At 37.9% G+C, this 21,208-nt stretch overlaps 2 protein-coding genes across 3 annotated transcripts in view; one reads left to right on the top strand and one right to left on the bottom strand.

Annotated features, from left to right (window-relative positions):
* The window catches only part of LOC127647182 (collagen alpha-5(IV) chain-like), a 71,788-nt gene extending 60,604 nt beyond the window's left edge, over positions 1–11,184 (bottom strand). Inside the window, exon 1 of the mRNA XM_052131293.1 lies at positions 10,941–11,184. Within this exon, the coding sequence (XP_051987253.1) occupies positions 10,941–11,021 (81 nt within the window). The 5' untranslated portion in view covers positions 11,022–11,184. The remainder of the gene's footprint in view (positions 1–10,940) is intronic.
* Positions 11,185–11,817: 633 nt separating this feature from the next.
* The window catches only part of LOC127651090 (collagen alpha-6(IV) chain-like), a 109,044-nt gene continuing 99,653 nt past the window's right edge, over positions 11,818–21,208 (top strand). Inside the window, exons 1-3 of one of the 2 annotated variants that reach the window (XM_052136816.1) lie at positions 11,818–11,872; positions 12,015–12,103; positions 12,251–12,296. In XM_052136816.1, the coding sequence (XP_051992776.1) occupies positions 12,093–12,103; positions 12,251–12,296 (57 nt within the window). In that variant the 5' untranslated portion in view covers positions 11,818–11,872; positions 12,015–12,092. The other variant, XM_052136822.1, reaches the window with a different exon arrangement.

Consider the following 21,208-nt stretch of genomic DNA (forward strand, 5'->3'; position numbering starts at 1 on the left):
TATGCATAATAATAAATCATGCTAAAATATTACAATATGCATATCTTTAACAGAGTGTCTATTTGCACTCCGGTGTAAATAGCATCTGCCACACAGCGAAGCTATTTGCACCCCAATAGTTTGGTGGAACCACAGAAATATATGACAAACTAGGGATGTGCGTTTTGGTGAAAAAAATTTAACTAAATTTCTTCCAAACCTACGGATGACTTACGATTCTTGATTTGCTTTTCCTACATTTAAAGGTAACCTTAATTTTTTCATTATAGAAAACAAAGGTGTGTAACAGAAATGGACAAAAAGTGCAACACACAGAAAGTTGTCAGCAGCATAAAAGTAAAATAAATTCAAATCTAATTTAACATTTAAAATAAAACTGATGTTCAGAAATAATATAAGAAGAATATACGATAAGAAAACTACAAAATACCTCAAAGCCAATTTAGGTATTATTTTTATCTAAATCAAGTCCATCTAGAAAGTTGCCTCGAAATCAATATCTAAAAAAAGTATTTTTAGTATATCAATCAGTTTGTATGTATAACCATAAACACCAGCAGACAGAGTCCAGATATTAGAAAAATTTCAGGGCAGTTGAAAATGCAAGAAGCAAAAAGCTCAGTTTAAAATAATGACGTCAGAGAGTGCTGTGGGCAAGTGGCACCCTCTAGCACAGCAAAATGAAATGATATCACTGTTTGTCAAAATGATCGCTTCACTTCCTAAATGTTGGCTATAAAATATTAGCAGACACTAATGTTTACATTTGAAATGCGTCACAGAACAAAGCCATAATTAGCGATCTATCTGAATCATCATGGTAAAGGAGATGTGGATGATTTACCCATTTATAGTCTATCCATTATATGATTTGATCTGAAGCACCCATAACTGTTACATATGTTCTAACACTTCATTATAAACACATTCATTTCTGTTGACATCTCAGAAAATGTAGCTTAATGCTTCATGACTTACACAACTTACACAGAACATAGTTACTGTTTGATTAAGCTGGTGTAAACATGCATGATGGACGAAGTCTACCTACAATCACACTGTACAATTGTACTGGAAATATGACCTGCTTTTATATCGGCGTTCGTGTTGTTAACCTATGTTACGCTGGAGCGTGGAGCTGATATTTAGCCATTGGTGGATTGACGGTGTATCTAACTACAGTGTCTGCTAATATTGTATACAAAACCTCAAGTCCACGATTTAAAAAAAATTAAATAGTGTCAAACACATGTATTCCAATTTTAAATGTTGCTAAACTTTATGTGGCATCTACAAAACACAGCGCTCCTACACGAGATATATTTACGTATGTACAAAATACAAATATACATATATTGTCCTATTGTGTATTTATATATATATATATATATATATACGTTACTATCTATTCACTTTTTCATTTTATTCTATTTTTTTATTATTATTATCTCTGTTTTGTTGCTTTATTGTTTGTGCACACTAGAAGCTTCTGTCACCAAGACAAATTCCTTGTATGTGTATACTTGACAATATAGCTCATTCTGATTCTGAGATTAAGTAAGTAGCATTCAGCTGGTCATGTGATTCTAGTGGCAGCCCTTCCATTAGGCCTGCCCCATGTAGAATAAAACAGTTTTTATAAGGTTACTGATATGACTATAGTTCCTCATCTCATGTGAGTGGTCATTATTTTATACATATATTTCAAAAATTACAATTCATTGTCTCTCCTAATAGATGTCCCCATCTCTTATTTCAAGCAATTTGATAGCATAGCGAAGTCCTTCATTTGGTATAGTAAAAGCCCCACATTACATTTCAGAAAGATGCATAGGCCGATTGACAAAGGTGGGCTAGGCCTACACAAGATTTAGTTTTATTATTATGCATTCGGTCTCAGACATTTGGCTCATTGGTCGCTTCCACCTGAGAGAGCCCTTCCTTGTTTTGTATTGAACAGGAGTTCTTGACCCTATTTTGCCATTGCAAAGCCTTTCTATCAAACTAACCGGAGAAGTTAAGTTACACCCTGTTATCTCACATTTGTACTCGGTATGGACAAAAGTGTCCAGAGTGTTTGAGAGGCCATTTATTTAAATGTTGCCTTGAGAATATGGCTGAACCCAAAATTATGTATTAATAAGTCCCCTTTTTGCTGGTCAGAGTGGATTGTGAGGGTCTGTGGGTCTACACTCTGTGACATGTATGAGAGTGGAATGTTGAGATCCTTTGAAAATTTGGTTGAAAATTTTGGGATTACTAGATCTCAGTTATTTTGGGTATTTACAGTTGCACCACCTGCTTTGTACTATTTGTGGGAGTAGCATACACCTCCCTAAAGTGGCAGATACTCTGGGAGTGGTGATTACTGCTTTTGGAAAAGGTCATGAGGCATCAGTGTATTACTCCCTGCTAATTCAGAGTCCGAGGGATGGTGCTTCAACTTCTCTCAAGAGATTATGGGAGAAAGATTTAAACTTGGTATTGGAGGAGGGAGTGTGGGCTAGGATTCTAAAAAATGTCAAGTCTGCATCTAGAGATTAAAGGGTGCACCTTATTTAATTCAAGATTTTACATAGATTCTATTGGAACCCCTATTGATTGAATAGGCTTGGTCTAAAGACACCCACCTGCTGGTGATGCCAATCAAAAGATGGAGATACAACCCACTAACCCAACAGTTAGTTTCCGGTCCTCGAATCTGTTTGGACGAGAGACGTTCCTTGAGCACTGATGGTCTGACACTATCAGCACTCCGACACTTCACTGTGTGTATCACTCCGCTTGTGTTCATGCAGTTCTAAACTAAATTGCAAGAGCAGTGCAGATCTGTTAAGAGCTATGGTTTGTCTTTTTTTACATTACATATATTAGCCAGCAGGTGGTGGCAAAGGATAATTTTTGTGTGTAATATGAGCCAGTTAGGTGACGTGAAGTGAATCCGTGTCAGCCAGTGTCTATAAAACAGCTCTTCGTGATCGCTTGTCTAAACTACACTAGTAAAGCTAGGAAACAGCTTTAAACTGCTTTAAACTAACAACTTCAGCATTACGGCTCACCACAGCTGAAACACAATAGACTGATTAATTACACAATGGGTGCTGTTTAAAATGGCGGAGGACATTGTGATTTCTATAGTGATCAACTCTTGCGTACTTGCTACCGCGAAATAGGGAGACATTTTTTCACTGAGAAATAAGACCTTCAGAAATCTGACAGCATCTCTACTTGGGAGTAGCAACATGAGATAACACACGCTCTGTCTCTCTCTGTCTCTCTCTCTCTCTCTCTCTCTCTCAACACACACACACACACTCAACCTTGTTTATCCATTAACTTGTTCGAAACAGCACAACACAAGCCATGATACTATTTCTGAAGTGACATTTTTGAATTACTAACGTATCCTTGGACGCATCATTTGTTTTGAACCAGCAATGGCAGATTCTGATCTGTTGTGTAAGTAGTTCCATGCACAAATGTGTTTTTTATGACTGTACAACACACACCCTCCTAGTTTTTCATTGAACTGTTATATAAGCAATATCACACTCGCAATCGTGCTATTTTGCCCTACAGCACCCTGATTCCTAACAAACATTCCTCACACATGAGTATATACACATACACACACACACAAAATATATATATATCCATCCATCAATCCATCCATCCATCTTCAACCGCTTATCCGAAGTCGGGTCGCGGGGGCAGCTGCTCCGGCAGGGGGCCCCAAACTTCCCTATCCCGAGCCACATTAACCAGCTCTGACTGGGGGACCCCGAGGCGTTCCCAGGCCAGTGTGGAGATGTAATCTCTCCACTTAATCCTGTGTATATATATATATACGTGTGTGTGTGTGTGTGTGTGTGTGTGTGTGTGTGTGTGTGTGTGTGTGTGTGTGTGTGTGTGTGTATATACTCATGTGTGAGGAATGTTTGTTGAGCACCTGAGGGCACATTATATTGCTATCTTGTTCCTGATGCAATAATATAGTGATTATTTTCATTTAATATAATTTTTTACTGGTTTCTCATGTACTTTGGTACTTTACACAATAGGTTCAGTGCTTCCTAATTTACTTCATCACAGAGCCATAGAAGTAGCATAGAGCATCGGCATGTCAGTGTCTGTAAAAAAACAATGTGAATTATGTACCTTTTCCAGCATGTTTATCATTGTAACCCATTCAATATATCTGTACAGAGCATAGATATACATTTGAAGTAAGAATTTTACATACATCTTACCCAAATACATTTAAACTCAGCTTTTCACAGTCCCTGACGTTGAATCATAGAATGTGCTTAGGTCAGTTAGGATCACTACTTCATTTTAAGAATGTGAAATGTCAGAATTATAGTAGAGAGAATGATTTATTTATTTCATCACATTCCCAGTGGATCAGAAGTTTACATACACTTTGTTAGTATTTGGTAGCATTGCCTTTAAATTGTTTAACTTGTGTGAAATGTTTTGGGTAGCCTTCCACAATCTTCTCACAATAAGTTGCTGGAATTTTGGCCCATTCCTCCAGACAGAACTGGTGTAACTTAGTCAGGTTTTTAGGCCTCCTTGCTCGCACATGCTTTTTCAGTTCTACCCACAAATGTTCTATCGGATTGAGGTCAGGGCTTTGTGATGGCCACTCCAATACCTTAACTTTGCTGTCCTTAAGCCCTTTTGTCACAACTTTGGATGTTTGCTTGGGGTCATTGTCCATTTTGAAGACCCGATTGCTGTCTTGAAATGTTGCTTTAATATATCCACATATATTTCCATCTATTTTGTGAAGTGCACCAGTCCCTCCCAAAGCAAAGCACACCCACAACATGATGCTTCCACCCCCATGGTTCATGGTTGGGATGATGTTCTTCGTCTTGCAAGCGTCACCCTTTTTAATCCAAACATAACAATGGTCATTATGACCAAACAGTTAATATTTTGTTTCATTAGACTGGAGGACATTTCTCCGAAAAGTAAGATCTTTGTCCCCATGTGCACTTGCAAACTGGAGTCTGGCTTTTTTTATGGTGCTTTTGGAGCAGTGGTTTCTTCCTTGCTGAGCAGCCTTTCAGGTTATGTTGATATAGGACTCGTTTTACTGTGGAATGGATATGGATACTTGTCCTCATGTTTCCTCCAGCATCTTCACAAGGTCCTTTGCTGTTGTTCTGGGATTGATTTGCATTTTTCGCACCAAACTACGTTCATTTCAAGGAGACAGAATTTGTCTCATTCCTTAGTGGTTTGATGGCTTCATGGTCTCATGGTGTTTTATACTTGCATACTATTGTTTGTACAGATGAATGTTGTACATTGCTCACAAGGATGAAACAGACTTGAAACAGAATTTTTTCTGAGGTCTTGGCAGATTTCTTAAGATTTTCCAATGATGTCAAGAAAAGGGGCACTGAGTTTGAAGGCACATAAAAAATTTACACACACACACACACACACACACACACACACACACACACACACACACACACACACACACACACACACACACACACCCATGCATGTTCATACACCTTGAATTGCACAGTGTATACTCCTTCAAGTATTAAAAGTTTAAAGAAGGCCCCTACCAACAAACTCATTGATCAGGTAACACCAAATTTCTGGAATCTCCAATAGACTAAACATCCCAAATTATTATAATTTTAATATGCATACAAATTCAATTTGCTTCTTGGTCACGTGATGCCAAAATTCACCACTAGATGGCCAAGTTCTGAAAGACAGAAGGGTGGAATTGTGTGTCCAGACAACCACTTTGAGTTAAAAGGCTTTGACATTTTAAAAATAGGAGAAAATCTCTTCCTTCACAAGGCAACACTTCTGAAAGTGTCAACTACTAGTTGTGGAACAAAATTGAGCATTATCCTATGTGCATTGTCCCCTTATATGCTTCCAAACTATTTGCCTTGAGACCTGTCCAGAGCTCAAATTTTGTTCTTGCCAGAAACCAATGTCAGATTCACCATCAGTATCTTTAAAGTGTTTACATGCCAAAGCAAGGAACATTAGCCTCAAGCAGATGTGTACCCACTCATTTGATGGAAGTGTATGCTATACTAACTTTTATAATTATTATTGTTGTATAAACACTGGAGCAGAACTCGTCCATTCACATGTCAAAATTTAGAACTCGTCCATTCACATGTCAAAATTTGGCAAGTCCAAACGAGTTGCAGCTTTCCAGATCACAAACACATCTCAGTATGAAACAAATTAAATGTGTTATTTTTTTCTATGCTTATGGGCTTTATTTTTGTGAGTGTGCAGCGCAACACATAAAGACTGTGTGCAACATCTTTTCTAATTTTTGTGAGCGCGTTAATTCTAAGCACAAGCACAATTGGGAGTGGCTGTGAGTGTTACCTGTGGGTATATGCATGCAAACTATGGGTGTATGGTATGTAAATGAAGTGCCGCAAAACTTCAAAACTTCTGAAACTACGGTGCCATGGATATCGTGAACCTGGTGACACTGGAGCAGTTCGTCTCTCAACTCCCATGGGGGATGACCGAGTGGGTCCATTGCCACTGCCTGGCATCGCTGGAAGAGGCCATCCACCTGGCAGAAAACTTCATGGCGGCATTTCCAAGAGGCAGCGAACCAGAGGCTCTTTCTTCTCTCTCTTCTGTCCTACCTCTCAAATCTCTCCCTTTACATCCTATTCAAGCTCCCCGGAAGTGGGGAGGAGCCCAACCCAAACCCTTCCCCTTGTCTGTATCTCACCCTTCCTCTGTCTCACTCCACTCTCCCCCCCAGGTTGAGACAACCCCCATGGGCACGGTAGGGAAGCCTCGGCCTGTCTGTGTGAGCTGTGGGAAGCCGGGCACTGCCAGGATTGGTGTCCAGTTATGGAGGTGGGGACACTGATCCAGAACCCTGATGCACTGCACCCCGATCGGGCAGGGACGTATCGGACACCGATGAGTTTAAAAGGGGTTACATATCAAGCTTTGTTGGATTTGGGTTGTATCCAAACCTCTATCCACCAATGCTTGTTGCAAGGCGGGGCAATGGGTATGAATAAACGGGTGAGTATGCGGTGTGGGCACGGGAATATTCACAGGTATCCGGTGGTTACCACTGAGATACTATTTAGGGGGAAAAAGCATAGAGTAGAGGCCACGGTTAATTCAAACCTCACCCATACACTGATTTTGGGAACAAATTTGCCTGATTTTAGGAATATATTAAGGGAAATATGTGTGGATGGGTAATGTAAAATATTGTCTCGGTGTGTGATGTGCGATGCTATGGCTGGAGAGGTGGTTCTAGGGCCGTCTATGTCTGCTCCACGTCAAGATGATGCAAGAGAGGGAATTCCTGTCGTCAGGGGTTTCCTGAGATGGATTTCCCTCTAGAGCAGTCACATGAAAAGTCCCTCAAACACATGTTTTTCCAAGTGAGAGTCATCAAATTTCAACAGCTCCAGCCTGACATCACACTCACACACCCATATTTTACAATTATTAAAGATCGGTTGTATCAAGTGACGCAGGACACAAACAAAATAAAATACAATCCAATTATTAGTACCAAAGAGCCGTCGGCTCACCAGAATCCATTGGTTGGCCATCTAAGTCACGGCCCGGTTTCTTTATCCAGGCATTCACGGGGACGTTTCCAAGTGGTGCGTGACGTGCCGTGAAAGTCAGTTGGTGAATCCTCAGGTCACCCCAAAAGCGCTATTGCGCCCTCTGCCACTAATCGAAGTCCCCTTCGAAAGAATTGGCATGGACTTCGTTGGGCCATTAGAATGGACCACACACAGGAAACGCTTTGTATTAGTTCTGGTAGACTATGCAGCGTGATATCCGCTAGCAGTGCCCCTGTGCAACGTCTCAGCACGTAGTGTTGCAGAGGAACTCTTCAGAATAATCTCCCGAGTGGGGATTCCAAAAGAAATCCTCACTGATCAAGGCACTACATTTATGTCAAGAACAATAAGCAAACTGTAGGAATTGTTAGGTATTAAATCGATTCGCACCAGTGTTTACCACCCACATATAGATGGGTTGGTGGAACGATTTAATAAAACTTCAAAACATATGATTCGTAAGTTTGTATACGAGGATGCTAGAAATTGGGATAAGTGGCTCGAATCCCTGTTATTTGCAGTGCGAGAGGTCCGACAAGCCTCCACAAGGTTTTCCCCATTCGAGCTGATGTATGGGCATCGCCTGCGTGGCGTGCTCGATGTGATGCGGGAAGCTTGGGAGGAGTGACCTTCAAACAGTAAAAATTAAATTCAGTACATTCTTGATCTTAGAGCAAAACTCCACACTTTGGGTCAATTAACACAGGAGAATTTGCTCCAAGCTCAGGAACGTCAAAGACGAATATATGACAGCTACACTTGACTACAGGAATTTGCATGAGACTGCAGAGTTCGCAGACGTGTTCTAACCTCTTCCGGGTCACACAAACCTCATAGAACACCATATCGAGACCACACCGGGGGTGTGGAGAGGGACCAAGGAGAAACTATTCCTGTGTGTACAACAAGACTTATTGACTAATTTGTGTGTGATTATAGGCCACTGAGTGCCCTTTTGTTTGAGTTTTGGGAACGAAGCTGAAGAGTAATAAAATACTCACGCTGACTGTTTCCGCTGCCTCCTGACTCCTCCATTTGCCCTGAGAATACGAACTCTGTTACAATGTTCTAACTTATATTGATATTTTTTCCAACTGTTGTCGTAGAGTGATTTTATGTTCCTAAAAAGGGGACAGTGGAAAAACAAGTTTTTGACCAATTTGTTATTTTGATTATATTTTAATTTAAAGTGTAATTTGAATTTAGAATTTAGCTATATTTTTGGTTTAATTTATTTGTGTTTCAATAAATTAATTTCAAAAACAAAATCGACCAGTCGAAGTGAAGTGCGTGCAAAAATCCCTCGATCCACAGCCAACCTGGAAGGCTGATATCACTGTTAATACAAGCCATGACTTGCGTGTCAGAAGATGAAAATTATTAACACTACTTACATTCTCTATAATTTAATGGAGCCTACATTCAAATCCTGATGAGAACATATTTTCCATGTGTTTAAGTATATGCCTGACATTCAACAAGGACACAGTCACCCAGTTAACGCACAAAAGAACTTAAGACCATATTTGTATTCTTCTAATTAATATACAGCTAATTTGCACTACCAACTTCTTATGAATGTGCTGAGGGAATAGACCATATAATAGGATGCAGACAATTCAAAAACTGGAGAAGAACCTCATAATTATAATGCACTTGACCAAGCCAATTTGCATGTTTTGCAATCAATTTCGCCAAACCCACTTGTGCCTTGACTTAGCGCATGCTCGCACGAAAATACCAAAAAATTCAAGGCCATGCCCACTGATTTTGTCCGTATGAATTTTCGCATAGCACTGCACTTAGCGCTAGTTCCCTTAAAATAGGGCCCTGTATCAATAATAACACAAAATCACATCAGGCAAATATAGACATATACTTGGGCTGGGGATGGTAAATATGAACTGGTAGTTTTTTAAGGACTCAAGAGGTTGTGAGAACAATGGGCTGTGTCAGGGGTTAGATTTGCTTATCGAATATACCTGAGGGTCGTGCAATCTTGCACATGGGGGATCTGTGGCGCTATATGTGTACATGCCTGTCCTCGTGGCTAGCTAACTCCTCCCTATTGGAATGACAGTTGCCACCTTTCACCTTGAATATTGATGAAACTGAGAAAGGGTGGAACCTAAATAATCTGAAAGAGCTCCAGAGTCCTTATTGAGAATTAGAACATTCCAACAGCCAACCAATGGTATGGGGAGTGCAAAATACTACCTGTTAGGATGGTACACAATGCCCACAGGGAAATGTAGGAATTTTAGACATGATGTTATTGGGGTTTGGTCACCAAACGTGTACTCCTGTCACTGCTAAGTGTGTATCAGTACCTTCAGGAGAGGTCCCTCCCTAAATCCACACCTGTCTGGCTAATCTGATGTGAATGGGCCACATAGGCCTACTGATGCCATTTCTTGATATGTGTGGCATTGCATCTAATCAGGTTCAAAGTTGCAGTTATGTAAATCATGTTGTATCAAGATGCATTAATATTGATGATAAGACAGCAATATTGTGCTTAAAGAATAGGTTAATATGCATAACATAACTACCATACACATCAAGATTACAGATGTTTTGGGTTAAAAAAAACATTACTAATCATCAATTTACACCTGTGATGATAAAATAATTTTCAGAATGTATTATATTTCTCACAAATGTCAGCTGTTATGTGCAAATGCAAGTGCATCAATAAGTATTTAATCAGATTTCAACCCATTCATTCATGCAAGAAAAATGTGTGCAACAATTAGATGCAGATTACAAACCACATGTAATTTACATAATAGCCTACATAATAGTAGTTTATATAATAGCCTATCCAAACACGGATAAGTGTATAGGTGTATTTACAAATATATTAATGACCGATTCTTACAAGACCCCCACATAATTTATGGCGCGTCATAAATGACTTATCTTGATTAAAGTTACTTTACTTTTTACATCGGTAATACATTTGAAAGGAATAGTCTACATGTTTCTGCACGCAGTTGGAACCCTCAAATGTGATGCGCATGAGAGAGAGAGAGAGAGAGAGAGAGAGAGAGAGAGAGAGAGAGAGAGAGAGAGAGAGAGAGAGTTGCAAATCTCCACTCTTTTACCCAATAAAGCCAAATAAAAATTATTGAATTGTATCTCACAATTACACACGGATATCGAATGTTTACAAAAACACTGAAATTGACTTTAGATTTTCATAAGGGATCACCTAGTTCTTACTCAAGAAAACCTACACTTTCATGTTATAAAGTAACATTAATGTTTCACTTTGTTATGATATTATAACTAAAAAAGATGAAAGAAATGTGCACTTACCGCAGACTCCGACTTCTGCACCTCTATGCATAGAGTTAAGAACAGTAACACTGCGCCGAGACTCTTTAAGTTTATACTCATTTTCAAATAATCTGTCCACTTAGCAATGAAAGTTACAGCTATGAACACTTATTAAACTTATCATATTCCTCCGTTAACCAAACAGCAAAGCAAAGAAGTTGTTTCAAAAGTCACAGATGGATTCTGGTAAAGTCTCAAGGCTGCCCTGCGCTTGGAGCGCTCTCAGTAGTGCCGCCTTAACTTTACTGAAGCCCTTAACCTGCTTACCGACCTACTTCATATCCCTCCGCCAAACAATATAGATCCACAGCGATATTGCGCTAATTAAACTTCATAAAATGAGGATTCCGTTTTAATGTCTCTGGGTCTGTATTTACCTATATTTACCTAAGAAAAAATATTAATATGAGAAGATGTTTCTTGTGCATATTTTGATTTTATAAGGAAACGTGGTAGCAATTTTGTGGCGGATGTAGCCAGTTACGATAAAGCATAAATCCCGTTGACAGAAATATTATGGAGATGAATGTGTAACGGGATGGTTTGCTTTTCCCCTCTAGCATCAACTGGAAAAACGTTGCAATAATATTAGAATTAGATGGTACTATTTTAAAACCGGAAAAATGTATGATTTTTTTTGTACTATTGTCAACTATTTCCTTACCTCAATTATTCAACCCTGGGTTATTTGTTTGTGACCTACAAGATGTCATACTATGTTTTCATTATGTTCAGTTATGTTTCAGACACAAATAAAGGACATTTCATCTTAAATGAGTGAAGTTTGTCGTTGACATCGCGAGTGATTGACAGTTGGAAATCCCGCCCCTTCTCTGTTCACCGCGCGCACTTGCAGCGGTGCGTGTATGGTCTACGCAGCGGAGAGAGGTTTTCCATTGCAAAAGTTTGTTGTGAGTGAACTTCTCTTATTCTCAGTGGACAAACAGAAGTCAAACTTCATGTAATACGTGTAGCATTTGCAAGGTAACATTTCTATCGTTTGTTTAACCGTTTATTTTTTATCCACGTCTCACCGGATTCTCAAATGAATAGCTTTGAAGCCACTAACAGACACGTCCTGTGAATAGAGGACGTCGATGTTTCCGAGCGTTTTCCTCAAAACGTTGCAAAATGATGCTAAGGTAAGTTTATATCCAGAGATGTAAATTGTATTACAGTAAGCGGAGCTGCTAAAGCTCACAATACAGATACTTGAAAGCCTGACTGTCAGTTTTAGACAGGAGAGTATTTCTTGGGAGAATTTATGATTTATTTGGTGACGTTTACAGGTTTTTGGCGTTAGCTGTGGTCTTTTGTGCAGAGTCTACACTCGGGGTAAGTGCGCTATCATCATTAAAAACACTTCAGTATTGAGCTGCTGCTCTTCCTCTCACATATTACATATCAGTATTTTCCTTTGCGGTTAATTTCACCAGTATGTATTTGTTCATCCATGATTTAACTGAAACCTGAAGCCGTTTTAAAGCTTTAGTAACAAAAAACCGTACCTGGGTCATCATGTTTTGGATTGTGATGTGTGACTCAGGCATCTGGTATATTATATACAGAAGACACAATCACTTGACGAGGTTTTTAAATATAGACTCTAAATGTTTTTAGACTACCATGTTAAACTTGCGCTGACATGTCAGATGTCATGTGTTTACTTTTTCACACGTTTCTCTTGCTTTTAGTTTTCAGTGAAAGGCGAGCTCTATTGACTGATTCCTTGAGATCTGTATAATGCCTTGTTTGACTCATGGAGTGTCTCTATCCACTCATCACCCAACTAAAAGAAACACTCCTTCTTGTTAATATGCAAATTTCCCTGTTTTTCAGCCACACCCATTTTGACAATGACAATTTTGCGTGGGACTTTAAAACGTAAACAAGCCCAAAATACACAAGGGGCTCCTATTTTAATATGACAGATACTTGGCTCCATAAGATTGCTCAATGTAATTAAGTATTTATCAAATTAAGCTTTTTATAGCCTATATTTTCTCCAGATGAAAGATTTTGTGCATATATATTTCACCAGATGAGGTTTCATGAGGAATAAGGTTTTTTTTATATTTTGTTATTATCAGATATGAAGTTGGAGAAGAGATTCATGTCCTGATGGGGCACATTTCCAACCAGTCTCCTTTTTCTTACACCTGCCCTCACTTCAATTTAGAAAACTTGATTATCAAAATATGAATTGAAGTGAGAATAAATGACATGGATGAATATTGTCAATTATGAAAGATTTCGATACAGACTGTATCTGCATGATTTTATGCATTGCACTGCTGCCCCACGATTGACTGATTGGATCATTGCATGAATAAGTATTTATATGTTGAAATGTGCAAATAATATGATGAAGATACAGGTGCATTGAGTCAATTGTAACAGGAGGAGTACAGTAATGAAGTCATAGTTTAAGCTGAGTGGGAGTAAAAGAAGAGGTGAATAATGAAAAGGTGTATCTTGAGGCTTGATTTGAAAGTAATTGGTTTCATTACACCTAACTCACGTAACCCTACGGAACATTATCAGTTCACCGAACAGACTCCTGTGTGTTGAAAGATAGGGATGCTAGAAGTGGCATATTGCACGCAACATTGTAGACCATTTGAATTTTATTCTGGCAAGTACTGTCAGCCAGTATAGAGACTTCAGCAGAAGCATGACATTATAGAATACCTGAAGGTTGAACACCTATAAAATGTAGTCTTTTGGATGGACACAAAGCAGCTGCAGGTGAAGTGGCAAGTGTTGGCAGTAGTCTAGTCATGAGCATGGACAAAAGCAGAGTAGGTATTAATGGAGGGCTAGATTGACCTTATGTTGTGTAGTAGTGACAGGACTGAACTTATTTGTGATCATATTAAAAAAAAAAAAGGAAAAACTTTGCATGACTTTGCAAAACTTTTAAAAAAAAATGTTTTACATTAAGTTTATGGTTTGATTAAAAATAAAATTACAGTACATTGGGATGGCATTTTTGGGCTTTATCCATAGCAGTGAACCACTGACTATGTTAACAAGGACACCAGAAAGCCGTTTATTGCGAGAAAGCTGCGTAGGGCTCGAAATCAGAGTATGGGTTTACATCAGAGACTACATAGCAGAGACGGGCCACTTCTATTTAAATGAACGGGAGAAATTGGAACGCCCAACCAAGAAGCTCTAGTGCCCAACAGTCTAGCTATACAAGCTGGGAAAATTTTGTTTTTTAGTCTAACATGAGGTAAAGAAGCACAATTTATGATTCCAATATTATCAAATTGTATTGCTGATTTGAAATATGTTCTTTAATCGTAATCTTGACCAACTTTTTTTGAGATTTTGGTGTCCCTTGAGCGCCAAAGTGCCAATAATGCATCACATCGACAGCTTTTCTTTTGTGTGCTTCTTCAAATGCGTGTCTTTGTGTCTAACATAATTTCTTGTCATATGTCACCCCGAGACGTCTACAGGTCGGCCACCACAGTAGCAGGTAGTTGAGCAAAATTGCCCTCCACCACGCATAAAATTTCATAAAATTAGATCTCACACCAAGAAGTATGTTTGATGTCAGACCTCACAAAATGTACATCATGACCTCACAACAAGAAATTCGAGTTACAGTTGGATTTAAAGCTTTTACATTAAATTTTATGAAGACAAATTATTGTTTTAGACTGATTGAAATTGAACATTTAAAGTGCACGTAAACTTACTAAGTTGTAGATTTTAGCAGTTTAGTCTGATTTATCGTTTTACTCATTACATATTTAATTAATACTTATTATGCATTTTTAATAAGTAACATCTTCCGGCCAATGACTTTGAATTTACTTTAAACAACACATTATGTATCTTAACTCAAACTATTTGAACTTAGATGAAGCTTGTAGAAGGTCAAACCTCCAACATCATTCAGATAAGATCAGCTAGAATGAGGGGAGAAGTTCTTAAAAGTCTTTGATGGGGTCAAGACAGGGGTCAGGGCTTAGGTGTATGGTTTTAACATTCCTTTATGCCCAAGGGCAAGAACAATCCAGCTTTATTGCTGTATGCTAATTTTTGATGCCAATTCTAAGCTTCTACATGGATATTAATGGGTTAACTGGCTTACATACTTTAACTGGATTACTAGGAGCCACCCAGTACAAGGAGTTAGGAATGAGTGAAATCTAAGTAGAAGCCTGACTTTATGGTAGAATATGAAACTGAAATTTTGGCAATGTAAATGACAAAAATTGTAGAAATCATGCAAGATTGTCTTAAAAAAATGGGTTTTATACTAAAAATATTATGTATAAGAATACAATATTACTTATTTCCCTACTTTAAATGTGTTCACTATGGGTGCTGTTATCTTAGAAAATTTGCTTAATTTTTTATTGGTTGATGCCTATATAAATATTGTCGCAAGCCCCCATTTCAACTCTCAACAAACATAGCATCATGAAATGCTGTCAATTTCAAGGCAACACTAAGAATTATTTTCTAAATATGTTACAGTAGATTAACAATAGGAAATTGGAATAATTTACAAAAAACTAAAATGCTACTAAGAAAATTGTATTAGGAAAATTGATCCAAGAAGAGGCTTGTCAACTGCCCAGATTAAAAAAGTATTAAACCCTATTCGATTTAAAGTCCCTCTATTTAAATTGCAAAACCAGGAAATAAGATTTACAAACTTCTAGATTTTGTTTGATATTTGAAGAAGTCTTTAAAATAGCATATAGGCCTATACAGTATTCACAAACTGACCAGGGTTGAATATCAAATGTTTTTTTTACTGCAGTTTCACTCACTCCAGACTCACTCCATAGCTTTTTTTTTTAAACATACGCACAGATATTGTTTGCGTATACCCTGTCTTGTTTCACTGTTGCCCTTTTGTTTGCCATTTGTCACTTTTGCATTCCTTAGTTTTCACTTTTGTCCCTTATGTAACTCCATAGTCTCTTTGTTAGCGTTCGTGTTTTCTGTCATTGTTTTCACCTGTCCTCATTGGTTTGCCTTTTGCTTCTGTTAATCACCTTGTTATCTTGTTTGAGTTCTGTTTGTTCATTGGCCCCTTTGTCCCATGTTTATGTATTTATACCGTTTCTTTATTCAGTCCTTGTCTATTGTTGTATGTTGTCGCCTGGTATGTGTCCTCCTGCCCTATTGTTTTAGTTTATGTTTTGTTTCCCCATTGTGGGCTTTCCTTTGTGTTTTGCCTGTATTCTAGTCAATAAAGATAACTGCATTTGGGTCCTCAACCTTCGTCTGCCTTCGCTGCCTCATTCGTAACAGATATAGGTTCTTGTTAATTTGCATCTTATGGTGGCCACTTGATAAAACCACTGCATAATCTTTTATTATCTACAAGAAAATGTCTTGCATTCTTGTGGTGATTTAGTGTATTATAATTATTCCCCTGTTCTTGATTATTGATGATATTCAAAATCTTGATGATTACTCTTTAAAATGTTCTTTGCTAAGCAGCAAATAACATCTAATATCCAAAATATTGCATTTTAAAGGTGTTTGTTTTTATTTGTTTAAGCATAATATTTTCTGTAACAGACTATGTTGTGAGTGTCTGCATAGTTTAGTAGCACCTTGTCCAACTAGCAACTTAGTGACTGAAGAGGTGTACAGCCTTTTTGATGTGTTCTATAGCACAGCTTGAAAAAACCGCAGTGGAAATATATGGATGATAACTACCTTTTACACAAATCCACAGAGAGAGCGAGAGAGAGAGAGAGAGGCGTGTTTATGTGGTTTAGAAAAACATGAATAAGTGTTTATTTGCGGTGAGATTTGATGCATAACCGCTGTGTAGATAGTTAGTTATATAGATAATGCTTCAAATTTTAACCATGCCAAAGGCAATGAATTCCAATAACAAAGTGCACATAGTATAAGGCATAATGCTATTTGAAATACCCAAGAGTGTTGTCCCAAAATAAAGCATTTACTGTATTTTTTTTAAAAAAAATTAAATTTTAAATTTTTGTATGTGCACTGAACTGGTTGGTTAAGGTGTAGGTTAAGGATTGGGATTAAAGTTGGTTCAATATTAAGGATTATGTGTTGGACCTGTAAGAAAGAAGAGGAGACCGAGAAAATTAACAGAGCTCATCCTTAATGTCATTCACTTCTCAAAGTGTCTATGTCTAAAAATGTATCTTAGTGTTATCTCAGTGGACACTTTTTGCTTCCTCCCCCATGACAAATTCCTGGGCTGCTTGGTTGAACTTGTTGAGAGTTCTCTTCCTTGCTGCAGGTGTCCCTTCCTAGAACATTCCTCCAGGTTAGACCAAGACACTTCGTGATTGCTTTGTGATTTGTTAGTACTCTTCTCTGATTGAACCTACCCCAGAGCACACATTCTGAATGTCCGCTCTGTCATTTGAAAGCCTCACCAGGAGATAATGTTTATGGCCCTCTGTTTGAAATTAGGTTCATTGGACTGAGACAGATAAATTGAGCGCACTAATGGATTTATAAACTAATGTTCAGGAGAAGCTTGTCAATTTAGTCCTGTCAATTGCAACAGAAGTGCATATAAGGGGCTGTTTACCTCAGTCCCATAGCAATACTTCCGGCATCCCTCCAACACCCCAACTCCACCTTCATTTTTAATCTTAACTTTGTCTTGTGGCTATACTTTGAAGCAGTGATTAATTTAATGTTTACGGATTGGCCCCATTCACTTCCAATGTAAGGGACTCACTGAAACACAGGTTTATGCTATTTTTGTTTGTGTGTTTTTTTTGCTTTTGAAGTCAAAATAAATTTTTGTGATAATCAACATTATGCCACAAATGCTGTCAAGTGAGCTTAACTTGTATTAAACCTGGAACATTCCTTTAATGCCTTGACATAAGATAAATATGTGTAAAGCCATAAATTAACTCTGATTTTGACATTAAATTACCTAATTTGAAATTGTAACCACTCACCCAGACTCGCTTATCAATGAACAATGGAAAAAGCCCTTCTTAATAGCCAATTCATTAATAAAACCAATTCAGATGGGACTTTTAACAAAAGTAAGGTCGGACTCTACATCTAGGCTACATTGAATGGCCTTTCTTTCTTTCTTTCTTTCTTTCTTTCTTTCTTTCTTTCTTTCTTTCTTTCTTTCTTTCACCAATGTATGCTCATAACCACTCATGTTTTCCCTATAATCCCTTTTTATTGCTCACTCTCATTGTTTATAACTTTCATCCATCCATGTTCAATCTTCCTTTTCCTGTGACTAAACATAAAGATCTGAGAGGAATGTCTTGTGTATGCCCTTGTTTATCATTTCCTGCTCATTTTATTTGCTCTCTCTCGTTCACTCTGCCTCATTCTATTTGGTTCACTTATAGAGAGGAAATTAAGTTAATCTCAACGTCAGTGAGAGATTTGCTCCTTACATGGCCTGCATTCGCTGTTATGAGGCTGTGGGTGCACATGAAAACTTTCAGATCTGCACGTTCATAGTACCAAGATTGTTTTTTGTCATCTTTCATTGAGATGAATACCAGACACAAACTGACTTAAAAAGGAGTAGATCTTTAGTCATAGGGATGTCAAAAGAACTTCGGAACCAAGTCAATAATTTAATAAATAAATAAAAAAAGATGCAATACAAGTGTTTATGCATAATAAAAATAATAATAATGTTTAAGCAATATCTCTCAAGTAGAAGTGCTATTGTATTAAATAACTTTTTTATCAATGTTTTCTTTTATAATGTGATGCTCTGTTGTGCAGCTATTTATTTGATGAAAAATAAAACCAATGTTGTGTTTTAGATTATGCTGTGAGAATCTTTACTGAAACAATTTATTTGATTTAAAAAAAAAAATGCATTTGGATGTTGAAAAGAAATTGTTCTATTCATTTTATTATAGCTTTATAAATTCATTTGATTATACACCATTTTAATGCTGAAGTTGCATTAAAATTCAAGACATTCAGAAAAAATGAAATGGAAAACACAAGATTTTGGATCTGCGGTATCAAAATTGGTATTGAGAATCGTGAAATCTGACTGCTTGATATGACTATACTGAAATGTTGGTATTGCAACAACCCTTTCATACAGTATACGTAACTTAAAGAAAAGCTTTAAATAAAGTAAGATCTGCATTTTAAGTGTCTTTTCAAGCATGCGTGTGGGCTAGTTGGGCCTTTTACCACTTTGCTCAGTCACAGAGAGTCTCCTGCCACATGACCCACTGTTACAATCAACATGAGTATAAATCGCAGCACACAACCATGGCAAGTTGGGCTGTTGAGTATAGTTTAACGTAACATGGCTTTTAAAGACCTGCTGTGTGTCTTTGTTCCCTACTATCTCCATGTCGTCCCTCCCATAGTACTTTTATTTATTTCTCTCTATTTCTCAGAACATAGATTTCCCTCAATTCCACTAGTCAAAAAACTTGATGGGTTATGACAATTAGATGTCAACTTGGACCTTAAGGACAGTAAAAGCCATTGAACAGACTTTACATCTATCCCTCATAGCCAGGATTTTGTGACACTTTTTCCTGATTATTGTGGCCCAAAATTACTGAATTTCCTGTGGCTTTGCTTAATACATGTGATGCCATTTGCTGTGTTTTTTGTGTTTTTTTTTGTATTGAAAGCTAACAAATAATCATAGTATACTTGTGTAATTTGTGTCAGTGACACTATAAGTGTAATTGCCTGTAATTATATTAGTGCATGACAACTGAATATGCAGCTATCAAGCAAAAAATTATAAACACACAAAAATAAAACATTTAAGGAGTGAAACTCTAGATATATCAAATATGAGTTTAGTGGAATAACTTTTCTGCCTCAGATAATGCAGTCTAAAATAGAACAATTAATTGGTAAACTACTGAAAAACAAAAACAAATAAGGCCCCAAAAAGGTCTCAATTATTATATTGGCAGATCCCGATCATTTGTTTTAATCACGATAAAAGAGAGAATTGCTAATATTGAGCACCTGAAATTCTAATCACGTTGTACAATCCAAATGAGGGATTTTTAAGCAAATATAGAAATGCTAAGCATGAATGAATATTAAGTCTAATTTTCCTGTAAAAATTACTCCAAATGATCTGAGACATCACCAACCCACCATTTAGAGCAACTCCTGAAGAGGATGTGAAGATTAACTTCACAATAAGATACACATGTTACACATATGCTACAGTATATGAAGATTCAATACGTCGCAATCCATCACCTTATTAATCTAGCTACAGCAAACACGCACAAGTGACTGGTGTCCCCGTGCCAGAGGGTGCCTCAGTCAGGTGCAGTTTCAAACTCTCCGCCTTCACGTGACTCATAGACGTGGCGCTGACTGCACAGAGAAATGCAATTTTTGTAGTTTGTTTATGATGCACTTCCGTATTATTTTAACTTTAATTAAGGATGCATCTAAGATATAATGCCAGGTTGTTTGATTTTTAGATGCTCTGACATGCAGGTTTTGCTTAAGTGAAATGCCAGATCCGGCTCTGCTTTCACTATGACAGTGCATCTATATTTCCTTATTTAGCATTTTTTCCATTATAATTCCATTATATGTTGTGATCTACATTATCTGAAGCTATTTGGAAAGTTTAGAGTTAGAGATGCACCGATCGACCGGCCAGGGACCGGAATTAGCTGATTTTCCGCATGCTCGGCCGGTCAGCCTCAGGTCTTTCCGATTCCAAGCCGGTCCGTTTTTTTTGCCAGCGGCGTAGGCAATAACGTCACAGCCGCACGTAAACATGTCATTGGCGTGGAAGACCTTCACTGTGTGTGAAGAATACATAAAGTTCGAAATGTGTAATAATTGTAAGGCCAAAGTAAACCGTGGGGGAACCACCACAATAACTTTCGGAACAACAAACCTAATTAGACCCAGCTGAAAATGCCCATTTTCCCAGCGGAAAATGGCCATTTTAAAAAAGAAGCTAAAAACGGAAAGCGGCTAAAGCTAGCCAGAGCCAGTCACAAGTCAGCAGCTTCTCCTATCATTCCTTGTAATGAGCAGCGAAAAGACCAAAGCAATTACGAGGAAAATTATGGAATTTATGGCCCTGGATGACCAGCTGTTCTCCATAGTTGAGGACAGAGGGTTCAGAAATCTGATACATTTCCTCAATACAGAGTAGGAGGTACTTTCCGACGTCGTGTTGCCCGAGTTGTTTAATCTCGTGTCATGTCACACACGCAGCCTGTTATCTGTCAACATTTGGGTACACAAATCCGGGTGAGGGGAAGTGG

The sequence above is a fragment of the Xyrauchen texanus genome, chromosome 1 (genome assembly GCF_025860055.1).
Source record: "Xyrauchen texanus isolate HMW12.3.18 chromosome 1, RBS_HiC_50CHRs, whole genome shotgun sequence".
Classification (NCBI taxonomy): Eukaryota; Metazoa; Chordata; class Actinopteri; order Cypriniformes; family Catostomidae; genus Xyrauchen; species Xyrauchen texanus.